The following is a 20,745-nucleotide window of genomic DNA, read 5'->3' as shown; positions in this document are numbered from 1 at the left end:
AGTCCGGGAAGATCCCACATGCCGCTGAGCAGCTGGGCCCATGAGCCATGGCCGCTGAGCCTGTGTGTCTGGAGCCTGTGCTCCGCAACGGGAGAGGCCACAGCAGTGAGAGGCCCGCGTACCACAAAAAAAAAAAAAGTGTAAGAGGTGTGCTTCATGCTACCTGATGATAATTCCCTGGGAAAGTAGCACCTGAGCCAGTGAAGATCCACACCTGTTACTGATAAGGGGTAAAGGTCGGGTAATGTGGAGGCATGGGGCTGAGGTAGAGGGAACCGTGTGGGTGAAGGTCCTGGAGTAGGAGGGAGTATGGCACATTCCGGAACACAGAGAGCAAGGGGAGGGTGGTGGGAAAAGGGGCTGGAGAGGGAAAGGGTGGGCAGGGCCTGGCATACTCTCCGAAAGATTCCAGCTTTATCCCGAAAGGCATCAAAAGCCACAGGAAGGGCCTTGTTTGTTTTTGTTTTGTTTTGTTCCATTTGCACTGCAGTGACGTGACAGGACCTGTATTTTGAAAGTATTATTGAAACTACCTTTGTGGAGGATAACTTACCTGAGGTACCTGACCAGGTGCAGGACAATCAGTCAGGAGGCAGCAGAGGAGTCCAGGGGAGAAATGCTGGCAACTTGTCCCAGAGTAGAGGCAGGAAATGGAGAGAAGTCGACCGATTGAAGAGGCTGTATTATGGGCTATGTGTCTATGTGTGCTCTGGGCTGAACTGTGAACGTTCAAAATTCACATGCTGAAGCCCTAACCCCCAGTACTTCTGAATGCAACTGGATTTGGAGACAGGGTCTTTAAACAGGTAATTAAGGTAAAATGATATCACTCAGGGGGGCCCTAAACCAATATGACTGGTGTCCTTATAAGAAGAGGAGACTAGGACACACGCACAGAGGGAAGATAATGTGAAGATACAGGGAGGAGAAGGCCATCTACAAGCCAAGGAGAGAGGCCTCAAAAGGAACCAAATCTGCTGACACTTTGATCTCAGATTTCTAGCCTCCAGAACTGTGAAAAATAAATTTGTTGTTTAGGCCACCCAGTCTGTGGTATTTGCTATGGCAGTCCTAGCAAACTAATACACTGTGCAAAAAAAAATTTAAGTGAAAAGACTTCCCTGAGGGAGCAGTGGTTAAGAATCTGCCTGCCAATGCAGGGGACACGGGTTTGAGCCCTGGTCTGGGAGAATCCCACATGCCGCAGAGCAACTAAGCCCGTGCGCCACAACTACTGAGCCTGTGCTCTAGAGCCCACGAGCCACAACTACTGAGCCCATGTGCTACAACTACTGAAGCCCGCACGCCTAGAGCCCGTACTCTACAACAAGAGAAGCCACTGCAATGAGAAGCCTGTGCACTGCAACGAAGAGTAGCCCCCGCTCGCCGCAACTAGAGAAAGCCTGCGCGCAGCAAAGAAGACCCAACACAGCCAAAAATAAACAAATAAAATAAATTAATTAAAAAAAAGATTTTAAATGAAGAATGAAACCTTTGAAAAATAAAAACATATACTCGATTTATTCTAACTGAAATCAGGGTGGTATATGATGGTAAAGTTCAAGCAAAGGAGCCTTTCTTCAGTGTTCCCAGCAATGGCTTCTGTAATACAATCGTATCGTCCCTAAAACGAGTAGTAAGAAATACAAGTAATATAAAATGTTAGATGCTTCTATTTTGTAAGACTTTTATAAGAATTTTATCTTACTAGGAGAAAGCCATTTAAATTGAATTGGTTTTTACTTTCTCAGTTTTCTAGCCTAGCCTATGAAATCTTCAAACATTAGATATAATTTGTAACAAAATAGGTAAAGAATATGCATTATTAATGTTTATCTTAAAATAGTTACCAGAAGTGAAACATGTGCAAAATTTCATTGCATTTCTAATGCAAATATCTAAAATTACATCATTATTATCCATGGAGGCAGTCACTGAGTTATACACAATGGTCCTACAGTGCTTTCACCCAAAGATCATTCAACATATTAACAATGAGCATTACTTTTAGCAAGGTATGTTGGAAGGAAAAAATAAAATTTAAAAAGGGCTTTCTTTGGTGTAAGTTTTCTATCTTTTCCATATTCCACAGAAAGAAGAAAGAGCAAAATATCGAAAACCAAAAAGAAGTGAAAAAAAGCCTTGAACATCTTAATCTTGAATCGATATTTTTAGAAGCTGTGAATCGCTTGTTTCAAATTCTTAACACATCTGTTACTGCAAAAGGTTAAGGAAGTACAAAATGACTTGAACAATACCTTAGAAAATCGTATTTCCTTGAAGGAGAATGATATTGTTGTATTCACAGTCTCTACAACCAAAATACAAAAAGTTACTGGCTAACATCAGGTGATTTTTTTTGTTTGTAGTCCGCAGTGCACCTCTTACAATTTTACTACCGGCAGAAGCAATCCCAAGCAAAATCGTAGAGAAATAATGAATCTTATACCCTGGCTACGATTCTCCTGTGGCTTCTTCTGCCACACTGAGCCCCTCTCAGTATCAGCCTATATCTCATCCCTTAGCGGATACAAACTTGTAAGGCCCACTGGTCTCAATGATGAATGAATGATGAACAAGCTAGTGCTAATATGCTTCATCCCAAGTTACGTATGTGCATATTTACTGTTGCTGCCTCTTAGCAGGGAATGATAAAGAAAAATCTTCCTAAAGGTGGAGGAGAGATTTGGGAGGGCAGCCAGGATACCAAATCTCCTTCCAATCCCACCACCGAGAAGCCTAGCTATGTAGTCACTTGAAATGCACAGCCATGGGCCTGGCCCTGAGGAAGCTGTGGGACAGAGTCAGAAATGCAGGAAAAACCACACTCCACTGACCCAGTCAGAAACAACAAAGGAGTGAACTTACAGGGTAGGGATAGAAAGAGAAATGTTCTGAACCTCTAACAAAAGCAGTATTGACCAAAAATCTTTCTTAAAGTAATATAAATAGTCAAGTGCAAACTGTATTGATTATTTTTCTCCAGGTTGGCTAAAGACAATCCTTACCAGCAAATGAACAGATTATGTCTACATCTATACCTTCATTTCTCACAAATAAGCATTTATTTATTTGCTTCTGGGAGTATTGTTATTAGGGGTACTAATACATTAAGATGTTGGTTCTTGAACTTAGTAAAGTGATCATATCTTCATGATCTTATGATCCTTCATTCAAGGCTAATCCAATTCAAATTTAATAGTTCAACCAATATTTATCGAAAGCCTACTATGTACCAGGGACTGGGGATACAAGGGTTAGTACAATACCATCCTTTCCCTCAAAGAGTTAAAGTCTTTTGGGGACACAGACATGAAAAGAAACCATTCCAAATACAATGTGCAATGAAAAGATGCAGTAAGGATAAAGGCAGGATAGCATTTTTGTTAAGAGTGATGGCTCTGGGACCTGAACTGCTTGGATTTGAATCCCAGCTCCTCTACTTACTCAGTGTGTGACCTTGGACAAGTCACTCAACTTCTCTGTGCCTCAGTGAAATGAGGCAGTGGATAATAACACCTACCTCATAGGATTATTCTGAGAGTGTCAACTGAAAAAAATGCACAGCCTATAGTTAAGAATTATGCTTTATTCGGTGGATGTACTGAGGACTTAAGCCTGGGAGACAGTCTCTCAGATAGTTCTGAGGCACTGCTCCAAAGGGGTAAGCGAGGAGCCAGAATGTATAGAAGTTTTTCCAAAAAAAAACTGAGGCAGTCGGAACATCAAAAGATTACTGTAAATTAAAGAAAAACCAGACCTCTCAAGTTCATGAATTTAGCACTTTTCCATGTATGGGAAGATGCAAGAGTCTGGGCTCACTGAATCATTCCTTTGATGTGCACCTTAACTATCTAGGGCCGGTATCCTATGTTCTCCATCCTGAAACCCCTCAGAGTCTACCATGGTGGGGGGGAAAGGGAGGGAAGGGAGGGGGCGGCTGCAGTGGCTGAAGCCTTGATGGCCACAACATTCTTTGTTTACTGATATGGCAGGTGACATTCTCTGTCCACAAGGGCTATATAAGTTAATACATGTAAGAGCTCAGAACAAGGCCTGGAACATAGCACTCATTAAATGTCATTAACATTCAAATGTCATTTATTATAACATTAAATGTTACTCCTTTCTAGACCCCCCTCCCATGGCATCTTGCAAATAATAATGATAATGTTATGAATATTATAGTTGATGTTAATATTATTGTTATTGTGACAGTAGGTCCGTCACAAAAGATAGGAAGGAAGGCAGGGGGTACATTCCAGGTGGCTGGAAAAAGAGGAGCAAAGGCAGGAAGGTGAAAATCAGTATAGCTTACATGTATGCCTGCAAGGGGCTCAATGTTATTAAAGCAAAGAAGCAGCAGGGGGCTTCCCTGGTGGCGCAGTGGTTGAGAGTCCGCCTGCCGATGCAGGGGACGCGGATTCGTGCCCCAGTCCAGGAGGATCCCACATGCCGCAGAGCGGCTGGGCCCGTGAGCCATGGCCGCTGAGCCTGCGCGTCCGGAGCCTGTGCTCAGCAATGGGAGAGGCCACAACAGTGAGAGGCCCGCGTACTGCAAAAAAAAAAAGAAAAAAGAAAAAAAAAGAAGCAGCAGGAGTGCTAAGAAGTAAGCGTGAATGCACTCAGGTTCCACACTAAGAGAATGGAGGTGATAGGGAAACAGCCAAGGATGTGAAATGGTCAGAGTTTGTTTAGAGAGATGAGTCATGTGACTGTATAGTAGCTGGATTTAAGGGGAGCACTGAAAGTCAGGGATATCCGTGAGAGTCCAGGAGGCAGTGACAGTGGTGAAGAGAAAAGGAGGTAAATGCCTCCCGTGACCTCCATCTCAGGTAACCTCCCTCATCATGCTCTGTCTCGTCATCCTGCTGCTTTCCTTGAGAGCACTTATCGTAAACTGAATCTTATTTCACTTTCATCTTTATCTTCTTTCGTGACCTAGTTACCGTCTTGTTTCCTCCACTGGCCTACAAGCTCTATGAGGACAGGGGCTTTGCTTTGGCCACTTCTGAATTTCCAGCTCTTGGTACTACCTGGTCCCTGCATACCTGGCTCCGAGATCAGCTACATAATTTGCAAGGCTAAGCACAAAATGAAAATGGGAGGGCACTTATTCAGAAAGCACGGGAAACATCCATTAAAGGTACTAAAATATAAAGTCTTTTCCTTTCTTCCATAGTCTCTCTCTCCCTCTCTCTAGACTTGTCATGAGTTTTAAACTTTTTTTCTTTCAATTTTATTGAGATATAATTGACATATAGCACAGAAATTTAAGGTGTACAGCATAATTAACTTGACCTACATACACTGCCAAATGATTATCATGGTAATCCATCACCTCATAAAACCAAAAAAAGAAAAAGAAAGAAAGAAAAAAATGGTTTTTTTCCTTGTGATAAGAGCTTTTAGGATCTACTCTCTTAGCAACTTACAGATACACCACACAGCAGCGCTAACTACAGTCACTGCCATATTTTTTGTTTCCTATTTAATGTATTCAAAATAAAACAAAAATTTTAATCATTAGCATGAATTTTACTACTCCCCTTTATATTGTACAATGCCGACTGTAAACACAAATATCAGAGCACTTAACTCTGAGGCAGAATCACTGAAGTTTCGCAATTTATATTTCGTGGCTCATTCCCAGAAGGTGCCTGAAGCTGATGAGGAGAAAGGGACCTAAGCCAGGCTCAGGGAGTTTGGAAGGAGGAAGAGAAGGTACCCCAGGCATGAAAGAATCCGAGGGAATGTTCCCTGGCACAGGGCGCAAGGTAAGTGTAGAAGCTCACAGGCACCCAGGGGCTGCTCCACAATGACCTGGGGGTGTGGGGGGGGTACACCTGTGCAAAGCCTTGGCCTGACAGGGTCGCCCTCCCACATGCTGCCAGATGCCTCATACCCCAGAGCGGGGCAAGGAAGCCAAATCGGGCATCTTTCTTTACCACAGGCCTGCAGATCCACAAGTGACCCTCAAAGGTTTTGCAACCTCTGTGCAATAACTCCACGAGCTGCCTGCCGCGGGGGAGACCGTCTGGCCCCCACCTAGTCACCCACTAAACAGGGCCGCGGTGCTGCCAGCCTAGGTGGGGCGGCCACTGCCATACCCCAGCCCAGACACTGCAGGATACCATGCCTGACCCTGACCCTCCCTGCTCCAGGCCTCCACCAGGGGCACAGGGTGGCAGGCGTCACTGGATGGGATGAGAGGGGAGATGCCAGACAGGGCCCAGGGCACCAGCAGGTAGTGAGCAGCAGGGAGCCAAAACCTGTCCAGGGGAGGTGGGCACATACACCACTGTCCCATCACACTTTGTGTACAAAACACACGCTCAAAGATAAAATGACTAAGCATCTCAAGACTGTGATCCCAGAATAGTACACCCCAAATGTGAAGCCCTTCTAAGTATAGGGCCCTGGTTGTGAAGCAAACCCTGTCAGCTTTGTAGGAGGGAGGGAGGGAGGGAGGGAGATGGATGGGACTTGAGTTTGAGGAAGAAATCAAGAATAACTCCCAAGGGACTTCCCTGGTGGTCCAGTGGTTAAGACTCGGAGCTTCCATGGCAGGGGGCACGGGTTCAATCCCTGGTCAGGGAACTAAGATCCCGCACGCCACACTGTGCAGCCAAAAAAAAAAAAAGTAACTCCCAAATTTCTATCTGGGGGAACTGCCCAAATGTTTACCAGGTCACGCGGGAAGGAGCTCTAACCTCTTCTGTGGAGTAGCCCTCTTTTTTCAACTGTTTTGTCTTTCTTTCTGAGAAAGACATATCTCCCACTCTCCTCTTATGGGAAGTTAGCTTGAAGCCTCTTGAAGGAGCCAAGAGAGAACCCAGGTAGAGTCAGAGAAGAGGAAGACAGAACCTCAGCTTAGGCCCTTCTCTGCTGTTCCCGAAAGGGATCCACGCAGCTCACCAGTGGTCCAGTCCAGGTCTCCTGGCAACTATGCAGGACGCAGGACCCAAGCCTGGGATGGTGTTATGGGGTTGCACAGTGTCCCCCCAAAAGATATATTCAAGTCCTAACCCCCAGTACCTGTGAATATGGCCTTATTTGAAAATAGGATATTTGCAGACAGTCAAATTAAGATGAAGTAATTAAGGTGGACCCTAATTGAATATGACTGTGTCCTTATGAAAAGGGGAAATTTGGACATGCAGACTGACGTGTATAAAGGGGAGACCACATGAAGGCACAGGAAGAAGAAGGTCATCTACAAGGCAAGAGTCTCCTGGGGCCGTCAGATCCTAGGAGAGAGGCCTGGAGCAGATCCTTCCCGAGAGCCTTCAGAGGGAGCACAGCCCTACAAGCACCTTGATCTCAGACTTCTAGCTTACAGAACTGTTAGATGATAAATCTCTGTTGTTCTAAGCCACCCAGTTTGTGGTACCTTGTTACAGCAACCCTTGCAAAATCCTGAAAATAAGGCTAACAGACTTATTAAGTTTAAAACACTTTTGAAATATCCATTTATTTATTCATAAATGTATTTTTGAAAGAAATGAAGGGGTGTGTGTGTGTGTGTGTGTGTGTGTGTGTGTGTGTGTATAAGAAGTGGAGGGACTTCCTTCGTGGTCCAGTGGGTAAGACTCTGTGCTCCCAATTCAGGCGGCCCAGGTTCGATCCCTCGTCAGGGAACTAGATCCCACATGCACGCCGCAGCTAAGGAGTCCATATGCCGCAATGAAGATCCCACGTACTGCAACTAAGACCCGGCGCAGCCAAAATAAATTAATTAAATAAATATTTTTAAAAATAAAAGAAGTGGAATGATTATGTGTAATTTTTATTTTATGTTCACTTGCCCATATTTTCTAAATATCATATCCTAAAAATGTATGACCTTTGTAACAACCCAAAAAAGGAAAGTTATTTTAAAAGTTGGTGAGTATGTTCCTTACTCATTTGATTCCCAAATTTTCAAGGGACGGTTGACAGCATCAATGCTTCTTAAATCAGAATGTCCTGAGCTCTAAGCCCATATATTCGGCTGCCAGATGGACATGTTTATTTGAATGTTCCCAAATGGCCTTGAGCCCAACGTGCCAAACCAGAACTCGCTATCCTTCTCTTTAAAAATCTGCCCCTTCCTTTTGCACACATCATTGCTGATAAAGGCACTTCCGTCCACCCAGTCAACGGCCCTGGAGCAGTTGTTGATTGATCTAATGTTTGCCTGCCACATGAGATCAGTCAGTACTTCCCGCCTGTCCTGTTCCTCAATACGCTCTCTTTCATCTCTTCCTCTTTACTCCCAGGGCCGCCCTCGCGGTCCCTCAACAACCTCCCAGCTGTGTTTCCTTCCATCCAAGTTTCTTGCCTCAGCCAACCCCACCTCCTTTTGAGACAGGCTGGGATCTGGGACCATTTGCTGCAGTGCTTGCACCTGGACTAACGTCTCCTCCAGCAACAAAGCATAGAGAAACTGTAAGGGAGGGAAAATAACTGCATGCAGGCCCAGTTGGGGCAAATTATGTACAACAAGATACAAAAAGGCCAAAAAAACCCCCAACTGCCACTTCTGAAGAGCCGGAAGCAAAAACTGGGTGTCAGAAGCAAAAGCAGGGTACTGCGCATGCCCCCTGCACACACCACCACCTAAGGGGTGGGCAGACCACCTAAGCCACGCCTCTGGCCGACCCCTGGCCAGCTCGCCCCACCTCAGGAAGGGAGCGAGCAAGGGAATCTGTTACGAGCAGGGGCTACTCATTGTTGCGGTGCGCAGGCTTCTCACTGCGGTGGCTTCCCTTGTTGCGGAGCACAGGCTCAGTAGTTGTGGCGCACGGGCTTAGTTGCTCCGCGGCATGTGGGATCTTCCCGGACCAGGGCTCGAACCCGTGTCCCCTGCATTGGCAGGCAGATTCTTAACCAGTGCATCACCAGGGAAGTCCCTCTTATCAATTTCTATCGATCAGGGAAGGCTAAGAACCCTGGTCGGTAACACTTCCATAAGGACCTTAGTTATGTGCAAAAATGGAAATCTCAGTGGGTCATCCCCACCCACTAACAACAAGATGCAGGCCAATATTTTATGCATGACTTACATGTTGGCTCCTTCCCCTTTTTCTAGGCTCACCTCCAGCAATTCCCCACAAACACATTCTGCTCCAGCTACAAAAAAGATACTCCCCAAATAAAACATATTCCTTCGTGGCTAGATACGTTTGCATATGCTGTTTCCTCTCAGGGAATGTCCTTTTTCCTCACTCTCTGATGTTCTCAGACTCAAGATTCTAATAAAAGACTCTCTGAAGCCTTATCTGAGTTCTCCTGTCACAGTAAGTTGGTAACTATGCAGTTAAGACTAAGAGCATATAATCTATTAGCATTTATGACATTTCCTTGTAACATTTGTTCCCATGACTATTTTTCCCAGAACAGAGTGACCTTCTGAAGAGGGAGAACCTATCATTCAACTTTGGATCACCACAACCTAAATCATGACTCGCTCAAATTAGGTTCAACAGATGTTTGTGGAAGGCAGGGAGGGGAGGTGGGAAGAAGCAGGCAGGCTGGGTTGAGTCTGATACATCTTTGATCTCAAGAAAGTGAAACCTCGAAAAGTCACATAAATGTCAACATAATCCCACAGAGATTAAGTGAAATAATTGTAAAGCTGTTGTATGAGAGAAATGGACACTTTTTAAACAACAGTAATTTACCAAGAGGATTTCTTTCATTTTTTTTGTTGTTGTTTTGGTTTCTTTTTTTTTTTTTTTTAGGCCACAGTGCAGGCTTGCAGGATCTTAGGTCCCTGACCAGGGATTGAACCCATGTCCCCTGCAGTGGAAGCGTGAAGTCCTAACCACTGGACCGTCAGGGAAGTCCCGAGGATTTCTTTCAAAGGGAAAGAAAGCATGGCCAGTGGAAGAGTAGTTCTTAAGAGTTAGGAGGCTACTCCATTACCAGATCTCCAAATGACCAAGGGCACGTTACTGAACCACTGCAGACATCGGTTTCCTCACTTATAAAAATGACAGGACTATAAATAAAGTCAGGAACAAAACAAGGATCCTATTATGCACATGAATATTTAATCACCATAATTCTAGAATTCTCACGCTGAGCACTGTACTAAGCTTTTTAACACACATTCTCTAATTTAATCCTTAAAACCATGTAAAATAGGTTTCACCGTCCCCATTTCCCAGATGAGGAAAACGAGGTTGATAGAGTTAACCTCTATCAATAACACCCAAGGTCACGTTGCTGATAGGTGGAAAAGCTGGGACACAGACTCAGGTGTTTATGGCTCTGAGCCCAGACTCATAAGCAATGCCAGCTCCACAATGTGTATGTGGCTTGGGGGTGGCAGACAAGTTAGAGATGAGGAGAGTTGGTTGGCTGGGAGACATATCTTGAAGCTTCATTTGCATAACAAGCAGATTGGTTTACTTAGAAACTTTTTCTTTTGGCCACACTGCACAGCTTGTGGGATCTTAGTTCCCCAAGTAGGGATCGAATGTGGGCCCTCGGCAATGAAAGCGCAGAGTTCCAACCACTGGACCGCCAGGGAACTCCCAGAAACTTTTTTTTTTATTGACTGCTAAAAAATGTATAATCCAATTGATGTCCCTGTCAAAGCAAGTATAAGCCTTTCTGTCAAGAATTTTTATATTACTCTCATTCCATTAATTCTCTACCCTTATTTTCCATTTTTGTCCCAACTAATTTTTGTCTATCTAATTTATGTTATGTTGCTCAAATTAACGTATGCATGTAAACTGCCTGAAATCTGCTTTTAAACAAGAGACGGCACTGGTTACTTGTAAATAATTATAGGGGAAAACATTCAACTGCAATAGTAATTTTTTAAATGTTAATAAAAAACAATTAGGCTTGGGGGCTTCCCTGGTGGTGCAGTGGTTGAGAATCTGCCTGCCAATGCAGGGGACAACGGGTTCGAGCCCTGGTCTGGGAAGATCCCACATGCTGCGGAGCAACTAGGCCTGTTAGCCACACCTACTGAGCCCGCACATCTGGAGCCTGTGCTCCACAACAAGAGAGGCCGCGATAGTGAGAGGCCCGTGCACCGCGATGAAGAGTGGCCCCCGCTCGCCGCAACTAGAGAAAGCCCTCGCACAGAAACGAAGACCCACCACACCCAAAAATAAATAAATAAATTTATTAAAAACAAACAAACAAAAAACAATTAGGCTTAAGTTTTTTAACCTAATAAAGTTTTTTTAAAACTTCTTTTTTTAAAATGATAATGCCCTATACCCTGAGAAAACCATAATTCAGAAAGAGTCATGTACCACAATGTTCATTGCAGCTCTACTTACAATAGCCAGGACATGGAAGCAACCTAAATGTCCATCAACAGATGAATGGATAAAGAAGATGTGGCACATATATACAATGGACTATTACTCAGCCATAGAAAGAAACGAAATTGAGTTATTTGTAGTGAGGTGGATGGACCTAGAGTCTGTCATACAGAGTGAAGTAAGTCAGAAAGAGAAAAACAAATACCATATGCTAACACATATATATGGAATCTAAAAAAAAAAAAAAGGTTCTGAAGACATAGAGAATGGACTTGCGGATACAGGGAGGGGAAAGGGTAAGCTGGGACAAAGTGAGAGACTGGCATGGACATATATACACTACCAAATGTAAAATAGATAGCTAGTGGGAAGCAGCCGCATAGCACAGGGAGATCAGCTCGGTGCTTTGTGACCACCTACAGGGGTGGGATTGGGAGGGTGGGAGGGAGATGCCAGAGGGAGGGATATGGGGATATATGTATATGTATAGCTGATTCACTTTATTATAAAGTAGAAACTAATACACCATTGTAAAGCAATTATACCCCAATAAAAATTTTAAAAAATAAAATGATAATGCCCAACGTTAACAAGACAGAGATTAAACTACTATACGTATACATTGCCAGTGGTACAATGTGTAAACTGATACAATCTTTCAGAAAAGTAATTCAGCCTTATGTAAACAAAACCACATAGATTCAAACCATTTAAGCTCAGGAATCTCCCTTGGAGTTATGTGTTAACTCCTTCTTCCAAACATGAGAATATTCAAATCTAAAATATGAGAATATTTATATATGCATTATAATATTATTTATAATAGTAAAAATATCAGAAGAAGACTAAATGTCTAATAGGAAAATAGTTAAGTAAACCAGGGCACACCCACTAAGGGAGATGTTTCATTATGTAACATTTATACTCTGATTTTTAAACCACATGGATTATCTGGTCAAATAATTAAATAAATTAATTTTTAAAAAGAAAATAATTAGGGCTTCGCTGGTGGCGCAGTGGTTGAGAGTCCGCCTCCTGATGCAGGGGACACGGGTTCGTGCCCCGGTCCAGGAAGATCCCACATGCCGCGGAGGGGCTAAGCCCATGAGTCATGGCCACTGAGCCTGCATGTCCGGAGCCTGTGCTCCGCAATGGGAGAGGCCACAAAAGTGAGAGGCCCACATACCGCAAGAAAAAAAAAAGAGAAAATAATTATAGTACAGTATACTTACAACTGCATAACAATATGCATGAATTAAAAAATGAGAACAAAATGTTCTTAGAAATATGATTCTGTGACTTTTTGATTGTTTTCATTTTCTAATTTTTGGTAATCTGACAATATGATACATAGAATTTTTTAAACTATTTAAAATGCTAGTTTAAAAATTATTAAGGAAAAATTCATGGGTTTGCAATAAGTGACCTCTAAGTTCCTAAGTTTGAAATTTTATGATTCTGTGAATAATTCCAGGGTGGAAAAAAGGGGAGAAAAGACACTGAGGGAACAAATGTAAGTGCATAGAAAAATCTATTGTGTTTTTATGAAAAATAATAAATGTAATATTTAGAAACAGAGAACCATAACCAAGGGTAAATATACAGTATTAATCTGAACAAGGTAAAAATTTTAATATCCCTCAAACACACTAAATAAGTGTCATCTTAATAACAATCCAGTAACATAATTGTAAAATATTGTTTAAACTGCTAAAAGAAAAACTTTGGATGGAAATAAAGAATTATTATCAGAAAAGGAACTTCACATTTTTAATGTATTTAATTTTCATAGCGTTCTCATAAGGTATTATACTCTATTCTGAGGGTAATACGAATTGAATGCTTACCTCCCTTCAGAGCTCTGCAAAAAGAATAATCATCATCAGATCCTCGGCAAATAACTTGTTTGCGCACTGGGAAATTCACGGACTTAAAAGATACATAGATATTGAAATATAAGCTTTTTATGTCTCTTCCTTAAAAAGAAAAAAATTTCATTAGCCACTCAAATAAGGTATTTTTTAATAAATATTTAAAACCCAACATTTACTGTATACTTAAAATATGCCCTGTGCTTTTCCTACATTATTTCATTTAATTATGACAACTACCTATAATGTGGATATTATTATCCTGTTTTGTAGACGAGAAAACTGAAGTTCTGAGAGGGCCACTAGTTGATTGTAATCAAATAGAATGTTCCACAGTGAGAATTATGTGGGCTATGCCTAAAAATAGAATAACCTATATTTTTGAGAAAACTATCAAATGAAAATATAAAATTTCCAGTTGTAGTCATAGTTCCACTAGGAAATTCAAAAGAGAGGGAAGGGAAAGGAAGGTTTTTTTTTTTTTTCTATATATTTATTTATTTATTTATTTTTGGCTGTGTTGGGTCTTTGTTTCTGTGGGAGGGCTTTCTCTAGTTGCGGCAAGCGGGGGCCTCTCTTCATCGCGGTGCGCGGGCCTTTCACTGTCATGGTCTCTCTTGTTGCGGAGCACAGGCTCCAGACGCGCAGGCTCAGTAGTTGTGGCTCACGGGCCTAGCTGCTCCACGGTATATGGGATCTTCCCAGACCAGGGCTCGAACCCGTGTCCCCTGCATTGGCAGGTGGATTCTCAACCACTGCGCCACAAGGGAAGACCAAGAAGGTTGTTTTGATGAAAGATTTCTTGGAGAACAAAATTGAACCTTTTGATTAAAAATTAAATAGATGAGCTATTTATTATTTCCTCAGGATCTCTTTATTACCAATGAAGATGGAAAATTCCAGGAAGAAATGCATTTTGCTCAACTCTTCTAAGTTACTCAGTTGGCCCAACTGGACAAGATGCACAATCTCTTTTATAATGAAAACAATTATTGTAACCACTACCACTATTTATTATTTCCTCAGGATCTCTTTATTACCAATGAAGATGGAAAATTCCAGGAAGAAATGCATTTTGCTCAACTCTTCTAAGTTACTCAGTTGGCCCAACTGGACAAGATGCACAATCTCTTTTATAATGAAAACAATTATTGTAACCACTACCTCATGGAACGTATTTTCCTAATAAGGTCACCATGACTCACTGTAGCCATAATAAAAATTAAAAAAAAGTTTTTCCATCTTTACCTTGAACTTGGCTATGCAGAACAGAACTGCTAGCTCCTTCCTCAAAACCCTGTCCTTCCTTTGGTGTTGGCGCTACCACTCTCTTCTTGTTGTCCTCCAACCGTTCTGCGTTCTGACTCCTCTCCCCAGTCTAGCTCACTGACTCATCTTTCTTAGGATTCTAATCTCAGTGCTTCTCAATTTTCACACTGCACACTCTCCCCAGCTTTAAATACCACATAGGGTAATAACTCCCAAATCTTCATCTTTAGTCTCAACCTTTCTTTTAAGCATCTGTCCCCTGTGTGCCTTCAATATCTCTACTCAAATGTCACTTATTACCACACCCAAAAGATCCAAAATTGATTTCCTTATCTTCATCACCAAATCAGCACTAGAATTCCTAATCCCGGTCGATCCTACTGGTGTCCCTTTTATCCCCATTACCACTATCTTAATGCAGCCTCTCGTTACTCTGAGCCTAAAGTACCACCAAACTTCCTTACTTGTCTCCACTTCTCTACTTTCAGGGTAAAGTGTAGAGAAGAAGAACGTTATACAGTCTGTTTCAAACAGTGGCCCCGTGGCCCACGCCATGGACATGGACCTGAACCTTTCTCAAAGCAGGGATGTGTATAGAAGTTGAAGAGCTGTTTTCACAAGGGATGCCTTGAGATACAAGCACATGGTAGCGTGGCATCCAATGATAATGCAGAACAAAGAATCTTCTTCCATTTCTGTGTGGAACACACTATGATTCCAGTCTTCAATGATTCCAAGAAAGGAAGTGCTGCTTTGACATCTCAACCCTTTACATCTTGAGAAGCTTCTTGTCCTTAGATATCACTGTGGTCATGTTAGGCACGTGAACAGTGGTTGAAGTGAGGTACCACTTGCATGGATCAGCAGGCCAGAGATATCAATGTGGGTGTTGGAGTGAGAGACAAGAAACGTGGTGGCTCTCGGGGGTTTAGCAAAGAAGACTGTTTTTGAGCTCACCTAACACAACTTTGGGAACTTCTGAAAATAACGTTGAGGAAGGCTTATGAACCAGCTGTATACATCAATTAGTTAATAGTGACATATAATTTATTAGCAAGGCTATGAAGTCTCAAATCATTTCCATTCCCAACCTATTTTTGGTACAAGATTGCTCTTATAGCTCTTACTGAATTTAAGTAGCGATAGGGCCACAAAAATAAGGTTGATTTCTATGAATGTGGCCCACATTTTATACAGATGTTCTAGTATATTCTAGGGAAACTCAGGTCATAACTACAAAGCATCATAAAAAAACATGACTCGGGGCTTCCCTGGTGGCACAGTGGTTGGGAGTCTGCCTGCCGATGCAGGGGACATGGCTTCGTGCCCCGGCTGGGAAGATCCCACATGCCGCGGAGCAGCTGGGCCCGTGAGCCATGGCCGCTGAGCCTGCGCGTCCGGAGCCCGTGCTCCGCAATGGGAGAGGCCACAGCAGTGAGAGGCCCGCGAACCGCAAAAAAAAAAAAACAAACATGACTGAATCATTCTTTCATTACTGAATTAATATCATGTTATATAAATGTCATATTTAGTAAGTGATTAGGGTGTTTGTGGTGGCCATGGAGGTGTGCTGCTTAAAACTCCCTTCTAAAGAATCTGTGCGGAGGAGGGCAGTGGGCAGACAGCCACCAGCTACTGCACTTTTAGATATATCTTAGCACTCATCCGGAGGCCAGACTCGAACAGTCTGCTCCTATAATGACCGAGCACAACAAGGACACTAGAGCCAGCCTACGCCTGCCTATCATGGAACACGTGTGACAGGCAATCATTGCTCTAAGACTCCCCACTGACCTGGCTGAGGATGTCTCAGGGATGCATTTTGGTCTGATGACCATCCTACCAAATTCTCCTTCCTTCTCTCTCATTTCAAAGGTATCGGACCAACACTTCAATCTGCCTCCTCTCCTTGCCTGCTCTAGCTTCCTCTTTCCTTTATTATTCACAAACATTCCCCCCCCCCCCCAAAAATCCTTTGTATGTCTAATTCCTTCTTGGTATCTGCTCTTCAGAGAACCCTAAGTGAAACTGTGTTGTATTATTATTACTTGGGTCTGGAAGGCCTGTTTCCTGTGTGTTAAGGGGAAGGGGCTCACTTGAAAATGAGGTCATTCATTATGTAAATAATCACTTTTGCAAACACCTAGAGGTTAAGCACCCCACATAGACCGGAAAACAAAACCTGAGAAAAGAGGAAGAAATTGTAGAGCCTTTGTGGGGCAAAAATTTAGATTATTTTAGGGGATTAAGAGATACAAACTACTATGTATAAAATAAGCAACAAGGATATATCATATAGAACAGGGAAATATAGCCATTATTTTGTAATAACTTTAAATGCAGTATAATCTGTAAAAGTACTGAAACACTATGTTGTACACCTGAACTCAATATAGTATTGTAAATCAACTATACTTCAGTAAAAAAAAAAAAAAAATTTAGATTATTTATTTCCCCCTTGGCCAAGAAAGTGGAGCACGCAGCCCATTGTTCTTTCCTCTGTGCTACCACTAAGCCTTATTGCTATCATTTCACTTATCGTACTATATTATCTACACATCTGCCTCTTCTATTGCACTGAGAGATTCTTGAAGGTCAAGAGAGTGTCTTATTTATCAATGAATTCACAGCACCTAGCATAATACTTGAAATAAACTATACATTTACTAAGTATTTTTTAATGAATAAATGAATGCAGAAACAAAGTATCAAGATACAGGTTTTCAGGAAAATTAAAGCATACGTTTATCGTCTATCGTTTCTAGATTCTCAACTACCTTTTTTCCTGTAAGCTGGAGAACTAAAATCAGGGGGATATGTTTCTTTAGTTTATTTATGGAAAAGCACATTTTAAAGTATAAGCTCCAAATATAAGCTAGGATGTAAATGATAATAGTGATAATGAAAACAACGATGAGAATGATGATGATTACAACTGAATTTCCTGGGATCCTTACAGGCAACAGCTGACCGGTAGGAGAGGATGAAACTTGTGTGCGTTTTCACAAACACTCAGATCCAGCCCAATGCTATCACCATCACCCAATTAACTTTTATAAGATGATGGCAAGTAAAATCATAGAGAGGAAGACGAAGAAATAACACAAAACAAAACAAAAATCATTGCCTTTTTTCATATCATCAACATATTTTTTTCTAGAAAGGTCACCTTTAGGAAGAAAAGTCCTTGCTTACTCATACACAAATCTTTGACTCATGGAAACCCAAGTTTACTTATCAGCTGAATATCTAATGACTGACAATGGATGTACCTAGTAGATGGTTAGAAGTTTCAAATTATTTCAATTTTTACCATGCCATTATGTAATCCCTCCTCATGAGTATGAGCTAGCCTAGGGACTTGCTTCTAACAAACAGAATACAGCAAAGGTGATAGGGTGGCACTTTTATCATTAGGCTACATAAGACTGTGACTTCTATCTTGTTAGTTAACTGTCCCCCTTGCTAACTTCAGGGAAACAAGAAGCCATGATGAAAAGGCCCACATGACAAAGAACTGAGGGCTGGCCAACAGTCAGACAGAAACTGAACACTGTCAACGACCACATAAGCTTAGAATTGGGTCCTTCCCTAGTTGAGCCTTCAGAAGAAACCCTGGCCAACACCTTAATTGCAGCCTTGTGGGAGACCTCCTGAAGCTGACACAGGTAAGCCATGCCCAGACTACTGACATACAAAGACTATGAGATAAAGAATATGTCCTGTTTTAAGCCATTAAGATTGTGGTAATTTGTTACATAGCAAGAGAAAACTAATACACATACATTTAGAACACCATCATTTTTCATTGATATTTCTGGAACCCTTTTAATTGTAATCTACAAAAACAAAACTTTGGACTTACTTGGAATGTAGTAAAGATACAGATTTCCACGGCCTCCCTTCAAAGTTATACAGGGCTCGGCATTTATTGAAATAGGGAATTTCAAGTTATCTAAATGGAATAAAGAAAATGTCAATAAAATTACTATAAATCATTTACAATAAGTATTCTGAATATCAGCCCCCCCCAACTACCTTTAGTATTAAAATTTTATGAGAAAAATTAAGGGTAGTTAAAAATATCTCCCTCCCCAGAGGAGTAAAGTCAGCCAGATGGTAGGGTAAAAAGTCCTTCTTCCCTTGACAAACACACCAGTTCAGCAACAATTTACGGACAATTTCCCTTTGTGAGAAATCAGAAACCAACCGAAAGTTTCCTGCACCCAGGAGAATGTAAAACCAGACTCACCAATTCAGTACTGAGGTTCGGGACACCTCTCACAAGAGACACTGCTCCTGGCATAGAATAATTAGGAAGAGCTAACCTACCCCTCAATTTCACTCAGAGCGAAGAGATTGGTTCATGCGTTCAGAGCCCCAACTTTTCCAAGGAGATCCCCAGAGGACTAAAGAAAGAAAGTCTGAACAGTGTTATAACTAGTAAGGAGATTGATTCAGTAATCAAAAATTTCCCAAAGAAAAGTCCAGGACCAGATGGCTTTACAGGAGAATTCTAGTAAACATTTAAGTCAGAATTAACACCAAACATTCTCAAACTCTTCCAAAAAAATGAAGAGGAGGGCACACTTCCAAACTCATTTTATGAGGCTAGCATTACCCTGATAGTAAAGCAAGACAAAGACACTACATGAAAACTATAAGCCAATATCCCTGATGAGTTTAGATGCAAAAATCCTCACAAAATATTAGCAAACTGAATTCAACAGCACATTAAGAGGATCATATACCTTGATTAAGAGGCATTTATCCGTGGGATGCAAGGATGGTCTAACACACAAAAATCAATTAAAGTGATACGCCACATTAATAGAATGAAGAATAAAAATCACATGACCATCTCAATAGATGACAAAATTCAACATCCTTTCATGATAAAAACTCTCAACAAACTAGAATTAGAGGAAATGGCCTCAACATAATTAAGGCCATATATGAAAAGTCCATAGTTAACATCATACCCAACAGTGAAAAACTAAAAGATTTTCCTCTAAGATCAGAAGCAAGGCAAGGATACCCACTCTCAACATAGCACTGGAAGTCCTAGCCAGATGAATTAGATAAGAAAAATAAATAAAAGGCATCCAAATCAGAAAAGAAGAAGTAAAATTTTCTGTTTGCAGATGACATAATTTTATATCTAGAAAACCCTAAAAACTCCATTAAAAATTGTCAGAACTAATCAAAAAATTCAGTAAAGTTACAGGATACAAAATCAAAATACAAAAAAAATCAGTTGCATTTCTGTACACTAACAATGAACTATACAAAAAGGAAATTAGGAAAACAATCTCATTTACAATAGCACCAAAAGAATAAAATATCTAGGATTAAACTTACCTAAGGAGGTGAAAGACTTGTATGCTGAAAACTACAAAACATTGATGAAAGAAATTAAACAAGACACAAACAAATGGAAAAATATCTTATGTTCATTGATTGAAAGATTAATGTTATTAAAATGTCCATATTACCCAAAGCAATCTATAGAATCAATATATTTCTATCAAAATCTCAATGGCATTTTTTACAGAAATAGAAAAAACAACTCTAAAATTCATATGGAACCACAAAAGATGACAAATAGGCAAGAAAATCTTGAGAAAGAGGAAGCATCACATTTCCTGATTTCAAACTATACTGCAAAGCTACAGTAATCAAAACAGTATGGTAGTGGCAAAAAGACAGCCATATAGACCAATGGAACTGAACAGAGAGCCCAGAAGTAAATCCATGTGTATTTTGTCAACTAATCTTTGACAAGGATGCCAAGAATGCACAATGGGGAAAGGACAGTCTCTTCAACAAATCGTGCTGGCAAAACATGCAAAAGAAGAACTGGACCTTTATCTTATACCACAAATTAAAACCAATCCAAAATGGATTAAAGACTTAAACATAAGATTTAAGACTGTAAAAACCCTAGAAGAAAATACAGGATGAGGATGATTATAATTTTTGTGACTTTCTGTTTGAATAAAAATAAAAAATCCCACAAGGACTCAGAGGCAAAAAATATACAAATCAATTTTCACTGCAAAGTAAAGGAGCGGTTACAATGGAGGATTACTGGACTGAATGTCAACATTATGACATAGTATGAGTGTGTTTCATGTTTGGTAATTGCAATCCTTGTTGCTTTTGTTGTGGTCATCCATTTACAATGCTTGATGTCAGTTTCTTTATCTCTTGTAAAAATAAAATACAGTGTGTGTGAAAAAATAAATAAATTAATTAATTAAATAAAATGAGCTAAGGACTTGAATAGACATTTCTCCAAAGAAAACATGCAAATGGCCAACAGGTATATA

The 20,745-nt window shown here is 41.1% G+C and overlaps 1 protein-coding gene across 1 annotated transcript in view; it reads right to left on the bottom strand.

Moving 5' to 3' along the window:
* Positions 1-1,178: 1,178 nt before the first annotated feature.
* Positions 1,179-20,745, bottom strand: part of LY96 (lymphocyte antigen 96) — a 30,646-nt gene continuing 11,079 nt past the window's right edge. The window contains exons 2-5 of the mRNA XM_082859025.1: positions 18,279-18,368; positions 13,121-13,249; positions 2,259-2,311; positions 1,179-1,624 (exon numbers count right to left, since the gene is read on the bottom strand). Of these exons, the coding sequence (XP_082715151.1) occupies positions 1,526-1,624; positions 2,259-2,311; positions 13,121-13,249; positions 18,279-18,368 (371 nt within the window). The 3' untranslated portion in view covers positions 1,179-1,525. The remainder of the gene's footprint in view (positions 1,625-2,258; positions 2,312-13,120; positions 13,250-18,278; positions 18,369-20,745) is intronic.

The sequence above is a fragment of the Leucopleurus acutus genome (genome assembly GCF_964270905.1).
Source record: "Leucopleurus acutus genome assembly, chromosome: 17".
Taxonomy (NCBI): Eukaryota; Metazoa; Chordata; class Mammalia; order Artiodactyla; family Delphinidae; genus Leucopleurus; species Leucopleurus acutus.
The sequence above is the reverse complement of the archived record's forward strand: the minus strand, read 5'-3'. Positions and strand labels throughout refer to the sequence as shown.